Genomic DNA, 13,257 nt, shown 5'->3' with positions numbered 1-13,257 from the left:
AAGGCCCCCAGTAAGGTTTACAAAGTCCTGAAGACACTGCCCTACTCTTCCACCCACCCAACCACATAGCCTTACGAAACCTCTGTGAGATCCTCCTGCCTAAAGTGTGGTCCCCTGTCTTCTCTGCACTCTCCTATTTGTCCCACTTAATTCCTACCTCAGTATAGACACCACTTCCTCCAGGAAGTCTTCCTGACTTCATCCTCTCCCTCCATTAGTTGAGCTGGTCTCTGTAGTGCTCTCAAGACAGCTGAACATCCAGGACCAAGTCTCTCCTCCCTGGCCGTCTCCCTGTCTCTCTGATCGTCTTCCCTGTCAGACGGTCCATGAGCTGCCTGTTGCTGCTGGAGCCAATTACTCCAACCCCAGTGGCTTAAAACCACACATTTATTATCTTATAGCTGTGGAGAGCCGAAGTCCTAAAATCTGGGCACCCAAAGGGCTGCCTTCCTGCTGGGGGCTCCAGGAGAGAATCCACATCTTTGTCTTGTCCAGGAGTGGCCTTGGCCCTGGATTGTGAGGCCTTGGGCCCCTCCTCCATCTCCAGAGCCAGCAGTGTAGCCGCCTCCCCAGCTCTCACCTCAGGTAAGGACCAGTGATGACACATAAGCCAGATAACCTCCCCTTCCCAAGACCCTTCATCTTATCAACAAAGTCCATTCACAGTGGGAGGTAACATATTCACAGGTCCCAGGATATAAGACGCGGCTGTCTTGGGGGTCATGATTCTGCCTACCATCACACCCAAGTCCCCCAAACACCAGAGAGGCTGTCATTCCCTCCTGGACCACCCCCCCCCCATACATCCCAGGCCTAGCACAGAGCCCGGCCATCCTAGGTGCACATTAAATGCTTTATAAATGAGGGGGGTCAATTAATGAACAAGGGGGAGGGGTGCTGCAGATTGTATGTGGGGGTCTCACTTGCCCAGGGGGAGGGCAGGAGGGGAGGAACCAGATGACGGAGCGCTGCGGCTCCAGTGGTGTGCGGGGGCTCACAGGACCATCCTCTCTGCTTTGGTGAAGGTTTGAAATTTTCCAAAATTACAAAGATCTTTTCAAAGGCTGACTGTGAAGACCACCCCAGCCGCCCCGCACGATAAATAGGTTAAACTGTCAACATGAGTCTTTGCCAAAGGACACTTGCAGCTATAAGAGAGGGGGTAGGGTCTTCACCTGCGTGGGTTTGGGGCGTGGGGGAGAGTTTGACAGCTCACGCGCACCTGCGGCGCACAGCAGGGTTGGGGGGCGGGACGGAGCAAAGTCTGATGCTGTAAATATGTCCTGATCTTCCAGGCTGCCTCCGTGCGCTGAGGAGGGTCCGAAGACGCGTGTGGGTGGAAGCTCAGCGCAGAGTCCCGGGGCCAGGTGAGTGGTCCCCACAGAGGAAGCACGGAGGGGTGCCAGAATACCCAGAAGCAGAGCCCGGCATGAGGACCCGGCGCCCTGGCCCATGAGGCAGTGCTCTTGGGAGAAGAGGGAGGGAAACCGGCCAGGGCGGGTGAAAGCCCCCAAGGACAGATGTGGTGTTCAGCCAGGTCATCAAGGGGGTGCTCAGAGCATGGACTCGGCCCAGATGAGGGGGGAGGGCAGTCCCTGGGGGGCTGTGGGGGTACAGGGGAAGGGCCATAACCTAAACTTCCCAGTGGCCGCTAAGCCCTGTCCTCTAGGCACAGGAGATGCCCAGGGGTGGCCGTGACTGCGGGGTACAGCCTCCACCATCGCCACCCTCAGCACAGCTCACTGCGTGGGAGCAGGGAGGGCCGAGGAAACGGCGAGAGGGAAGAATTCACAGCCCCGCTGGGTCAGGTCACGAAGAAGAGAGTCCCTGGCAACATGCCTCTTGGCTGGGTTTCTGGGGCCCAGGAAGGAGGAGGCCCAGCCTCCCACCCCCACTCCCCACTAAGTCAGGGGACACAGTCCCACCTGCGGCCCCCCTTGCTATGAGGCTCCACCCAGGGAACCTGGCCCCTGAGCTTGTTTCTTCTGGTGCATCGCGTTCAGCTCCCCCGGGGCCAGTGGCTGGGGACTGGGCTCTGGGGCCACACCCACCAGGCCTCCTGAACCCCCAGCTCCAGTCAGTTGGGTGAATCCCATCTTGCAGTGCCTGGGAGTTTGTTGGGTCCTGGTTTCCGCCCCAAAAAGAGCTGTGCCCCATAACCCCAGAGAGGCTGTGAGCATAGCAACCCCCAATTCCCGGGGCCAGGTTACTCCAGGTCAACTCCATTCAGGGGGTACTGTGCAGGACAGCCACCGTCCTACAGGCCCCAGACCAGAGAGCACCCGGCACAGCCCCAGGAACGCGATGGGTGCTGACTCTGCCTCTCTTGGGCCCACAGCAGGGTTCTTGGGCTGAGCCATGGTAGTCTCCAAAGAAGCCGCCATTGTCCCCACGTCTGAATGTGGGGACCTCCAACCCTCCAAGCTGACCGTCAACCCCACCTCAACAAGCCCGTCCCAGCAAGTGACTCAACCCAGGCTTGTGGCTGCTGACCAGCCCTGGAAGGCGCCCGGGCGCAGCGGCCTTCTCTTGGAGTTGGGTGTGAGTGTCCCTCTCCCAGGGCCTGGGGGTGGGGAGGAGCGGATGCCTGGGGAAGGGACTGGGGAGCCCCGGGCGCAGAGGAAGATGAGAAAGCCCCCAGCTTCCCTGATGAACACTTATCCTAACATGGAAAAAGCCCCTGAGGAAGGGGAGCGGCCGTCTACACCCTCGGCCTAGCCAGCTGCTCAGTGACACGTCGTCAGTTGCCCGACAGGGCTTCCGGCCCTTCCTTCCCAGTCCCGAGCAGGCCCCGGGTGGTGGGTCAGTTACCTGATCAGCCAGGTCGGTCCAGGGCCCTGCCCCCCTCCTAGGGCCAGCCCCTAAGGCGCCCCCTGTCTCCTGCCCAGAGCTTCCACGTGGTCCTCTCTCTGCTGCACGTGGCCTTTGGGATCTACCTGCTCTGCGAAGTCAAGAACTTTCACCTGATGGTGGTGGCATCCTGGTACCCATTCTGGGGGGCTGTCTCTGTGAGTGCGGGCAGAAACAAGGGCTGGGTTGGGGGGCCGCAGGCAGGGGACCCTGGCACTGGGGAACAGACGCAGGGGTGTGGGGTGAGGGGATAGGAGAAAAGCATGTCCAGCCCCTTTCTGGGTCCCCTCATCTCTGCTTCTGTTCTCACTTCACACTGGAATTCGGGGTCCAGGAGAGCCACCGCTGTGCGCATACCCCTCAGCGAGGAGGGGAGCGTGAGCGGGGGCCACCGGGCGGGCTGGGGAGGCAGCAACACATCCGGGCCCCGAAGTCCCCCTCTGGGCGTCTGCAGGGCACTCGGTGCAAGGCGTGGCTCCAGCCTCCACGGCCCTTGGCCAGGACAGGCAGTGCCAGGCACCGGCACGCCCCGACCCCACGGCGCCACGCCAGTCCTCTGCCCCTGCTGTGCCCGGCTCCAAGCTCCAGTGGCCAAACTGTCCCCACAGGGAGTGCCTGCTCCTCGCTGGGCTCCCAGCACTGGCGCATAGTAGGTGCTCAGCAAACGTCTGAAAGGAGGACAGAAACACGCCAGAGACCTTAGAACAAGAGCTAGTAGCCTCCCCAGCGCAGGACTCGGGCAGGGAGAAAGGGTGAGCAAGGAGGGGATCCCGCAGCTTTCGGGGCTAGTGAACAGGCCAGGAGGGCGTCCGAGAGCCGACACGCCCGCCCAGGGCACCAGGGCTGCTGGGCAAGGAAAGACCGGCCTGGCTGGAGCTGGCAGGCTTCGGGGCGGGGCGGGAGCCAAGGCCTGAACAGGGACTACTCCTGGGCTGGGGCGCCGTGTTCTCTGCCCCGCTGGCATCTGGATTTCTTAGAGACTTGCGGGAAGGGAGGGAACGTGTGTTTCAAGGGACCCCGACTGTTCTCTGATGGCGCCATCTGCTTGCAGTTCTTCATGTCGGGGACCGTGACCCTCACAAGGAACGTGTTTCCTAAATTTTACCCGGTAAGTGGGAGCATGGAAGTCAGCCCCTTCCAGGCCACGCCCGGGATGACTTATGGGGCATTCGTGAGTCGGGGTGATTCAGGAGGCAGCTCCCCAGCACTGGCTAGGAGCTTGCACGAGGATTCCGGACAAAAACTGCAGCCCGGGGCCCCACACTGCCCCTCGCCCCAGGCGCCTTCTCTCCACCTTTGACTTGGCTCTGATCCTCCTCCAGAGCTCAGGCAGCCTCGCCCTCCCCCAGTGTCCCCCGCCCGCCGGGGCTGCCTTCAGTGTCCCCTCTGTCCCGTGGGCCATGCCCCATGGGTGGACCCTGCTGTCCGGGCATCTTCCCAGCGGGGCGCCCCAGGGAGGCACACGGGACCACGTGGGTAGAGGCAGAAGGATGACGGGAGGACGGTGCCTACGCGGCTTACGTCACAGCCTCAGCCCACGCTGGGCCCCGGCCGCCCTCGCCTGGCTGCCGTTGTGCCCCTGCACCTGGGCTGGACGGTGCCCGCCCAGCGGCACAGAGAACCGGAGGCTGTGGTGGGAGAGGAGGCAGGAGGTGCTTGGGGAAGACCTGCTCATCCCTCCTGGGCGGGGCCCCTGTGCCTGAGCAGAGGGACCCTCTCCCTGCAGAGAAACAAATAGGGGGTCTTGGGGGTCCGAGGGCCATGCTCTTTCCCCAGTGCAGGGGTTTGCACAGGCAAGAGACCCGGGGATGCTCCTTAGTCCAGTGAGCACGAGCAGAGACATTTCAGGGACCAGGGGGGGGGGTGGGGGCAGGGCAAGGGCAGCCCTGGGATGTGAGGACAGGGTGTCTCCAGGGCTCCTCCCGCCCTTCCTGTGGGGAGGGGGCTGCGCGGGGGCTGCTCGGGTGTCCTGGAGTCCCAGCTCGGTGGACAGAGCGGGCCAGGGTGATCAGGACTGGCTTGGAGGGGACGGCGGTCGCAACGTCCTTTATAGCAAAGCCTGCAGGTCTGAAGGCCACCCTTGGGCTCCCCAGTCTTTTTGTTAATTGACGTGACATTGGTTTATAACCTCACGTATGTCCCAGAGGTGCAGACTCATCGTCTCCCTGTGCGTGAACGACATTACGCTCATCGCCAAAAACCTCGTTTCATCCCTGACCCTACGATTGACCCCTCTGTCCCAACTGACCCCCCCTCTTCCTTCGTCCCTTCTGGTAACTCCCTTTTCTTTCTTACGTCTAGCAGCTGGTTTTCCTCATTTATGTTTGTTTCTTGCTGTACCGCATAGAAGTAAAATCACACCACGTGATTTATGTGTCTTTCGCCGCCTGATTTATTTAACCAAATGTAACACCCTCTAGTTCCACCTGTGTTATTGCAAATGGCAGGATTTCACCATTTTTTATGGCTGAGTAGCTCTTGCTGCCAGTGCTGCCCGTGAGGGTTCTCCCAACCCCATCCCATCAGAGGGGAGCCCAGCGGAGCCTCCCTGGGGACCGACTTGCTTAGCTCCTCTTGTTTAGCTGAGGAGTCTCAGGCCCAGAGACGGCAGCGTCTTTCCCGAGGTCACAGAGCAAGGCCCTGGCAGGCCTGCAGCACTCGCTAATCTTTGGATAATGGGCTGTTACTTTTGTTTTTGATTTTAAAAGTCGTGCCTGGCTACAAACATCATCAGCTTTCTCTGCGCGCTGGCTGGCTTCTTGGTCATCATCAAAGATCTCTTTCTGGATGGCCCGTTTCAGTCCCCAATCTGGAGAATGTACCCCAACAGCATGGTGAGTGCCCAGGCCCTGGGGATCCTCAGACTCCCATAGGAAATGCTGCCTTGGGCTTGCTCTAGAAAACTTGGCTCTAGAAAACTTGGCCAAGCTCTAGAAAACTTCCCTTAGTGCCAGGCGCAGACAGCATGGGGCAGGGGGCTGGAGGGTTGACCTGTCTGCTCCCACCTGTCCCCCATCCCTCCCCAGGCAGGGAGCAAAGGGAATGTGACCCTCTCATTGGTGAGCCTTGAGTCACTGAGTCCAGCACCCCTTTTGTAGATGGGGAGACTGAGATCCAGAATGGGGAAGGGGCACGTCTGAGGTTGAGCATGAGGGGGGCAACAAATTGAAGATCACCGTGGAGAACAGCTGTTTCCCTGTCCAAGGTTCTTTACATACTGGAGCCCCAGTGGCCTGTCACCTGTGAGCCCACGCCATCTTGCAGAGCTGGCCTCTCCACTTTGTTACCTGCAGGTGATGGCTGTGTTAGCAAGGTCCAGAGAGGCTAGGTTAGTGGAACAAGGCCACACAGCAAGCAGGATGTGGTGAGGACTCAAAACCTGGCTTGTGACTCCAAGCCCAGTGCTCTTCTCACACCACAGCCACCTCGAGGCAGACCCCACCGGCCCCTCCGCCAGGGTGGCCGCAGGCCCCGGGCAGGTTCCAAGCATGCTGGCCACGGTGGCTTGCTGTTCCTTGTCGCCTTCGCCATGTACACACACATGCACACGCATGTGCACATACATGAACATGTTCCTGCAGCACTCGTGGGTCAGCTGCGTGGTGGTCCTTGGCCCAGCTCCCCTGCTCCCCACTGTGAGAAGCTTTTCCCGCTGAGCCTCTGTATCCCCATCTGTTAAATGGGGGCAGACGAGGTGGCGCCTAAGGCCACTAGCAGTCCTGCCAAGGACCCACGAGGGTCTCCAGCCCTCAAAGGTTAGGCCGACCTCCCCGAGGAAGTGGTGTTGGCCATGAGCGGCGGCTGAGAAGGACCCAGCTCCACCACCTGGGGCCGACACCCCCGCTGCCCTCCGCTGGCAGGTCTGACCCCTGCTGTGCCTGGCCATGGGTGCCGGGCCTCACCTGGGCCTCACCTGGGCCTCTCCTGGGCCTCTCCTGGGCCTCACCTGGGCCTCACCTGGGCCTCGCCTGTCTCGCCTCCCAGGTCCACATCCAGAGGATAGAGCTGGGCCTGCTCTGCTTCACCTTCCTGGAGTTCTTCCTGCCCATCTCCGCGGCCATCATCGCCTTCAGGGAGAAGCCCGGGCTCACACAGGTGAGGGCCCTCGCGGAAGGGACGCCAGCAGGCAGGGCTTAGAGAGGAGGCGCCAGCAGGGCCCACGGGGAGTGCCTCACAGTCACCTGTAGCGGGAATGTACTAAGCAGGGGTTCTCGGCTTCCAGGGGCCTCCGAAGCTCTCTGGGGCCTGTCCACCATCCGGGCGCGGGCCTTCCTGCACCTCACATCTCCTCAGGAGAAGGGTCGGCTTTCCATCTTAAAGAGCAGGGATGGGGCGTGGGAGGGCTCGGTGACCCCAGGTCACACGGCCAGTGTGGCTGAGCTGGGGCCCCTCAGGCCTCCGTGCCCTCCGGCCACGAGACATGACCCAGGCGGGATCCAGCCAGGAGGACCGCTGGGAATGACCGCCACGGTCACTGGCACACACCAGCGGGAGGCTCCCTTCTCCCGTGGGGAGGGGAGGCTGGTCACAAGCCTCGGGCTCCCCCTCATCCTGGGGCCCTTGATTCAGGTGAGCTAGTGGGGAAGCGCTTTGTGAAGAGACGCCGGCCCGTGCACGCGTGAGCAGCCGGTGCCCCCTGTTGCAGAAGGAGGTCCTGTGCCTTGGCACCACACCCTTGGATCCGCTGAGCCCGCCTACGAGCAGCGCCATCGTTTCAGAAGGCAGTGACTGTGCCCACCCCGGGACGGAGGCGAAATGAGAGCAAGCGGAGGTAAGGAGCCGGCTCCCGCCCTGCCAGAATCCACCCGCGGGCCCTTCTCCCTGTGACCGTGGTGTGAGAAGAGCACTGGGCTTGGAGTCACAGAGGAGCGGATTCCAGGGGTGAGGTAGCTGAGGTAAGAGGGATCCCTACCCTCTCAGGCAGAGGAGGGACATCCAGGGCCACCCCATAATGTCCTCCTGACACCCCTGTAACTCCCCATGGCACCCCCCAATACCTCCTACTGCCCTCATAGTGCCCCTGTGACACCCCGGTAACATGCCTGTGATGGCCCTGTAAAGCGTCCATGGCGCCTGGGGCATCCTGGAGCATTCTTGCTTGACCAGCGCTGCCTCAGTGGGCCAGAGCACAACCAGGCGGACCCCACAGCACCCCCACTCACTGCATCCCTCTCCCCTCCTGGCCTGCTCTCTCCAACCAATGGTGGAAGAGCCTCTCCAAAGGCTGGGAGGGGAGCCAGGGAAGGGGTTCCCAGGACCCTGGGAGGCTGGCCCTCCCTAGCCCCAACCAGTCAGAGGTCTCTGGGTGACCTTGTGCACCTAAATCCCTGGGTTGTGGGGGGCACAGCTGACGCTATGACCATCTCTCGCCTCTGAGCCATCCTGTCTCGTCTGTAGATGAAGGCGGGTGGGTGAGCGGCCAGGGCCTCCCCACTGGCAAGCTCTGGAATGTGAGGGGGATGGAGGTGCAGATAGGGACATCTGGGTGGCCAGTGGGGCCTCAGCGCCCCCCAATCCATATCTACCTGTGCTCAGTAGGTGGCGGGAGGCAGAGAGCCCACTTTCCTTGCTTCCTGAACTGTAGTCATCCCGGGCCAGTCTTCACAAATTTGGTTCATTTGTGGACAGTCCGACATTCCCTTTACATTTCCTAAAAGGGCTTTTTTCCTCGTATTATCTGAGGGGAGTGCTCTGCGTCCATGACCAGCAGGAAATCTGTTATCTTCCCACGAAAAAAGAAGCTAAGCCCGAATAATGTAACTACAAGGAAATTAAACAAAACTGACTCCCCACACACACATTCTATGATCCCACCTTCTTCTCCCTTCATGCCCGCTCTGCTCCAGCCACCCTGGCTCCGGGGGTTCCACAGACACCCCAGCTCTGCCTGACCCCCCTCCCCAAGTAGCTGCAGAACTTGCCCTTTGAATCTTGCCCTGGGTCACTGACTCTGGAAGATTGATGTCATTTACTTTTCCTATGACTCTGTGGGCCCTGTTCTGGTCCCCACTCCACACAGGCTCAGAGAAGTTAAGCAAGTTGCCCAAGGACACACAGCCAATAAAAGGTAGAGGGGAGATTTGACCCCAATCTGGCGCCTACCTGAAGTGCTGCCCCCTGGTGGCACCCAGATGTGGCTGAAGTGAGGTCCTTGCTCCCCAGAGCTGCATCTGGGCTGCCAGACAAGCCTCCAGCACATCTGCGCAGCAGTCAGTCCCGCAGCTCCTACCCGCTCCCCCAAACAGGGCGTTTCCCAGGTGGCAGCCCAGGTGTCTAATTGCCCAGGACAGCTGTGCTCTCTGCTCTGCCATCACATGCCCTGTAGGCAGACACACCCTTGGGGTCACCCGTCCCCAGGTTCAAGGTTCTTGGGGTTCTGTCTGCCGTGCCGCCTCCTTTGTTGCTGCTGCAGCTCCTGCTTCTGTCCCTGCTTGCCAGGACCCTCTTTTCTGCACTTTGCCCTGTTCTTGTTCAGGTTGCCCTTGGCTTGAGAACAAAGTGGAATCCCTGGGGCCCTGGGGGGTGGCTGAGCCAGGAACCAGGGCAGAATGGTGGTCGGGACCAATGCAGTCTCTCTTTGTTTTAAGATTTTCTTTATTTATTTTTGCATAGAAGAATTGGGTATAGGCCAGAGGTTCGGGCGTCGAGAGGATGCGCTGCGCCATGTGGGTTAGCTCCCTGGCTGGGGACCTGGCCTCAGCTCCTTCCCCTCGCTGGGCCTCAGTTTTCTCACATTGGACTAAACGGTGGTCTGCTTCCATAAAGGGAGACAGGGCACCTTTGTGATGAATGTTTTTTAAAAATCAGTAATTTTTCAAAATTTCTTTCCCTTTAAACGGGCATGATGCCATGGCCCCTGAGGAGGGAAAGAACTGTGGGGACTGGGGAGGCAGCCCTCAGGTGGTGTGCTCCTGGCCAATCCCCCGGGCTGAGTAGCATCCCCCCCGGCCAGGCTGGTCACCATTGGTGACACACAGGGCCATCAGCGCAGCAGACGGGCTTCCCAGCCACAGGAGAGAAACTGAAAGCAATCTTTGGCTCTGGCTGAGGCTGTGCAGGCACGCCTTGAGGCTGCACAGGCACGCCTTGACTTACTGGGTCTCACTCTGTGCACTTTGCAGATGTTGCACTTTCATTCACTGAAGGTTGGTGACAGCCCCCCATCAAGCAAGGCTAGTAACACCCTTTTCCCAATAGCTCAGAGGATGGTTAACATTTTTACACAATAAAGTAATTCTGAACGGAGCCATGTCCATGGCTATTGGGATGCTATTGCACACTTGACAGACCATATAGTATGCTGTGAACATAAATTGCATATGCACTGCGAGACCCCGAATGCATGTGGCTGCCTTTCTGATGATGCCCCCCTATTGCCGTGGTCTGGAACGGGGTCCCCTATACCTCCACGGTGCACACGTAGTTGCCTTTCGGTCAACATTTTGCTATGCCTGGCTCAGAGGGTCCCCTCCGAGACCCTCACTATGACTCTGTGAAGGGAGAATTGTCCATTTTGCAGATGAGAGAGCTGAGGCCGGGGCAGGTAGGCGTTCTGCAATAAGTAAGAGGCATGAGGAGTTCCGAAGGGTGTTCCCCTGAGTGGGGGACGCGGAGCAGGAACAGCGTAGGGACATGAGAAGACGGAATAAATGATATCAAGGCTCATGTGGACGGAGACGGCGACCTTTCAACCTCCTTCTCTCTTTACAGACAAAGCCTCCTATTATAGCTTTGCTGCTCCCTGGTCCTGGCTAATCTCTCTTTTTCACCAAGAGACAGCAGGCCCGTCCCGGAGCAGGCGATGGCGGGTGAGCCGGAAGCCAGCCGAGCCCGTGGTCTTCTCTGGGTTTATTTTTATGGCCATAGGCCCAGCAGGCTCTCGGCCAAGACAGTGCTAGTTCCCAGGCCTGGTTCCATCACCCACCTCCCCGTGTTGGGCTCCGCCAGCCTTGTCCCACCTCCCTCTGGGAGTCCGAGAGTGACCACGACCTGCAGCCTCCCTCCACCCCGGGTTCCTGGCGTCCCGGACCCGTTGTCTTCTCTGGTCCTTAGGACAATTCTGCAATCTAATGGCGTTGCCACCCCCAACCTGATGAGGAACCTCAAAACCACACCCTTCCTCCCCGGCCTCTGTCCCCAGGGCAGGTCCCGGGGGATGGCAGTTTGCACTCACTCCTGCCTTCCTTCCACAGGTGAAAACCGAGTTCCGCTGTGTTGTGGCCGGGGTAGACCACAGGAGAGAACCAGCACAGCCCACCGCCTCTTTGAGGTGGAACCCGGTGGGGGAGAGGAGCACTAGTCAAATAGTCACAAATAAACCTGTGCCTGTTGTCATGGAAACCGAGTGTGGGTGAAGAACGGCCCGGGACCTGGTCTGGAATGCAGGGCGGGGCAGGGCGGGGCAGGGCCTGCAGGCTGCCTGGCACTGTCCAGAGAGGTGGAGGATGTTCCTGGGGGAAAGGACACAACAAGCTGAGGCACTGGGGCTCCGAGCTTCCTTCCCAGCCAACTGAGCCCTTCCCGAGCCTCGCCCGTCATCCACCCGCCAGCCTCCATCTCTCAGACCAGGAGCCTCAGCCTAGAAAGGTAATAGGAAAAGGCTGGGCCTGGCTTGGACGCTGAAGCCAGAGCGAGGGGTGCGCTTCCTGCCAGCCCACAGCCTCTGCCTCCCGGGGCAAGGGCCGGCTTCCCTCCTTGGGTCCCCACAGCTGTGCCGTGTCCAGGCGGCTGCCCTGAACTTCCAGGCGTTTCCCATCACCAGCTCCCACCACTGGTCAGAGGCGCCCCAGTGAGTACCTGGATGGAGACTGGCCGGGGAGGGGGCACGGCCTGGGGACTCCCTTTCTCCCTGGGCCCTGGGTGCAGAGTTTTGAGTCTGTGAAATGAGGGTGGCATTGAAGGAGGGACGTGGAGTTGTTTGGAGCTCAAGAGGAAACTTGGGTCCGCTCCCCAGGCAGGATTGGAAAGCCCCAGGGAGGGCTTATGCATACAAGAGCTGGGGTGCAGGCCAGAGGTGCAGGGGGTGAGAGGGTTCACTAGAGACAGAGTGGGGAGCAGAACAGGGGACCTACTGAAATGCACTGCTGAGGGGAGCAGCGGGCGAGACGGGAGAGGTCTGCTGCGCCGTGTGGGTTGCTCCCTGGCCAGCCGGGGATCCAAACTCAGACCACCAGGGTGAAAACGCTGAGACTTAGCCCCTAGGCCACCAGGGAGGCCCCATTACATCTGGTTTCAAGGCAGATTTCAAACGTGAATCTCTGTAGGGGAACTCAGATTCATTCCTGCACACACAGCAAATGGAATTGCCTGGCCAGCTTGTTTGGGAGGAAGGTTAAAGAGCATTCTAAGCGCGGTCACGACTGAAGCAGCCATGGTTGTGTTTGCTGTTCGGGAGTTCCCTGGGGAAATTCCTGGGTTGCTGAGGACCCTCCAATATCACCTTATAAGGCTGTTTTGCTGCTAAGGAGGAAGATGGGATTAGCGGTTTGCTGTTCTTTTTTAAGCAAATTTCTGATCCATCCCAGAAGACAGACCACAGAGTGGCTGTGACAGGGAAAAAGAACCAGCACCCCGCGGTTCTGCTGTTAAACATCCCACGTCCCGTCATTAAAACTCCATCATTGTCTAGCAATTCCTCATGTTGGCAAATGTTGTCGATGTAGTAGGCAATTGTGTTTGGTGCAGAACTTTGTTCTGAGGAAAATAATAAAAGGGTTTGCGCATGTCTCCCTGCTGAATGGAGCTGGCAGGGGCTCAGCAGGCACCCCACACCCCTCTATCAACTTTCCTCCAAGACAGAGCAAACACAGTAGTTCCCAGGCCATGAAATATTTAGCCACTGAGGTCACCACCTTAAGGAAAGTACCAGAACCAGCAGGACAGGCACTTCGTGGACCTTGTGGCATGTGGATAAATGGTTTTGCAAAAACCCTTTCCACTGGCAGCCATCCCTTACCATCCTAAAATTGCTACCCCACTGTGGCTGATTTTGACAGATGCTAGTACATTTCAAAATTTATAAACTATAAAACATGAAATACAGAGTTCACAGGCTAATGGCATGAACTGTAGTTTTATTTTTTTCAAGATTTATTTTATTTATTTATGCATACAAGAGCTGGGGTGTAGGCCAGAGGTGCAGGGGGTGAGAGGATTCACCAGAGACAGAGAAGGGAAAAGAACAGGTGGATCCACTGAAATACACTGCTGAGGGGAGCAGTGGATGAGACAGGAGAGGTCTGCTGCGCCATGTGGGTAGCTCCCTGGCCAGGGATCGAACTCGTGCTGCAGTGGCTGCGGATAGCTTCATAGTGCTAAGACTTAACCCCTTGCACACTAGGGAGGCCATGAACTGTACTTTTAGAAGGTATGAGACTCACCTGTCCAAGCACAAAGGACGAACACAGA

General features: G+C 59.0%; 1 protein-coding gene across 1 annotated transcript; it reads left to right on the top strand.

The window, feature by feature from the left end:
• The first annotated feature begins 2,358 nt into the window (after positions 1–2,358).
• Positions 2,359–11,168, top strand: MS4A10 (membrane spanning 4-domains A10). The gene is made up of 7 exons (XM_037515704.1): positions 2,359–2,541; positions 2,889–3,008; positions 3,902–3,958; positions 5,559–5,684; positions 6,835–6,945; positions 7,496–7,621; positions 11,043–11,168. Exons 1-6 carry the CDS (start codon positions 2,359–2,361, stop codon positions 7,607–7,609), a joined length of 711 nt encoding a protein of 236 aa, XP_037371601.1. The 3' UTR covers positions 7,610–7,621; positions 11,043–11,168.
• The last annotated feature ends 2,089 nt before the right edge of the window (positions 11,169–13,257 follow it).

Source organism: Talpa occidentalis, unplaced genomic scaffold (assembly GCF_014898055.3).
Source record: "Talpa occidentalis isolate TD23 unplaced genomic scaffold, MPIMG_talOcc4v2.1 talOcc4.17, whole genome shotgun sequence".
Classification (NCBI taxonomy): Eukaryota; Metazoa; Chordata; class Mammalia; order Eulipotyphla; family Talpidae; genus Talpa; species Talpa occidentalis.
The sequence above is the reverse complement of the archived record's forward strand: the minus strand, read 5'-3'. Positions and strand labels throughout refer to the sequence as shown.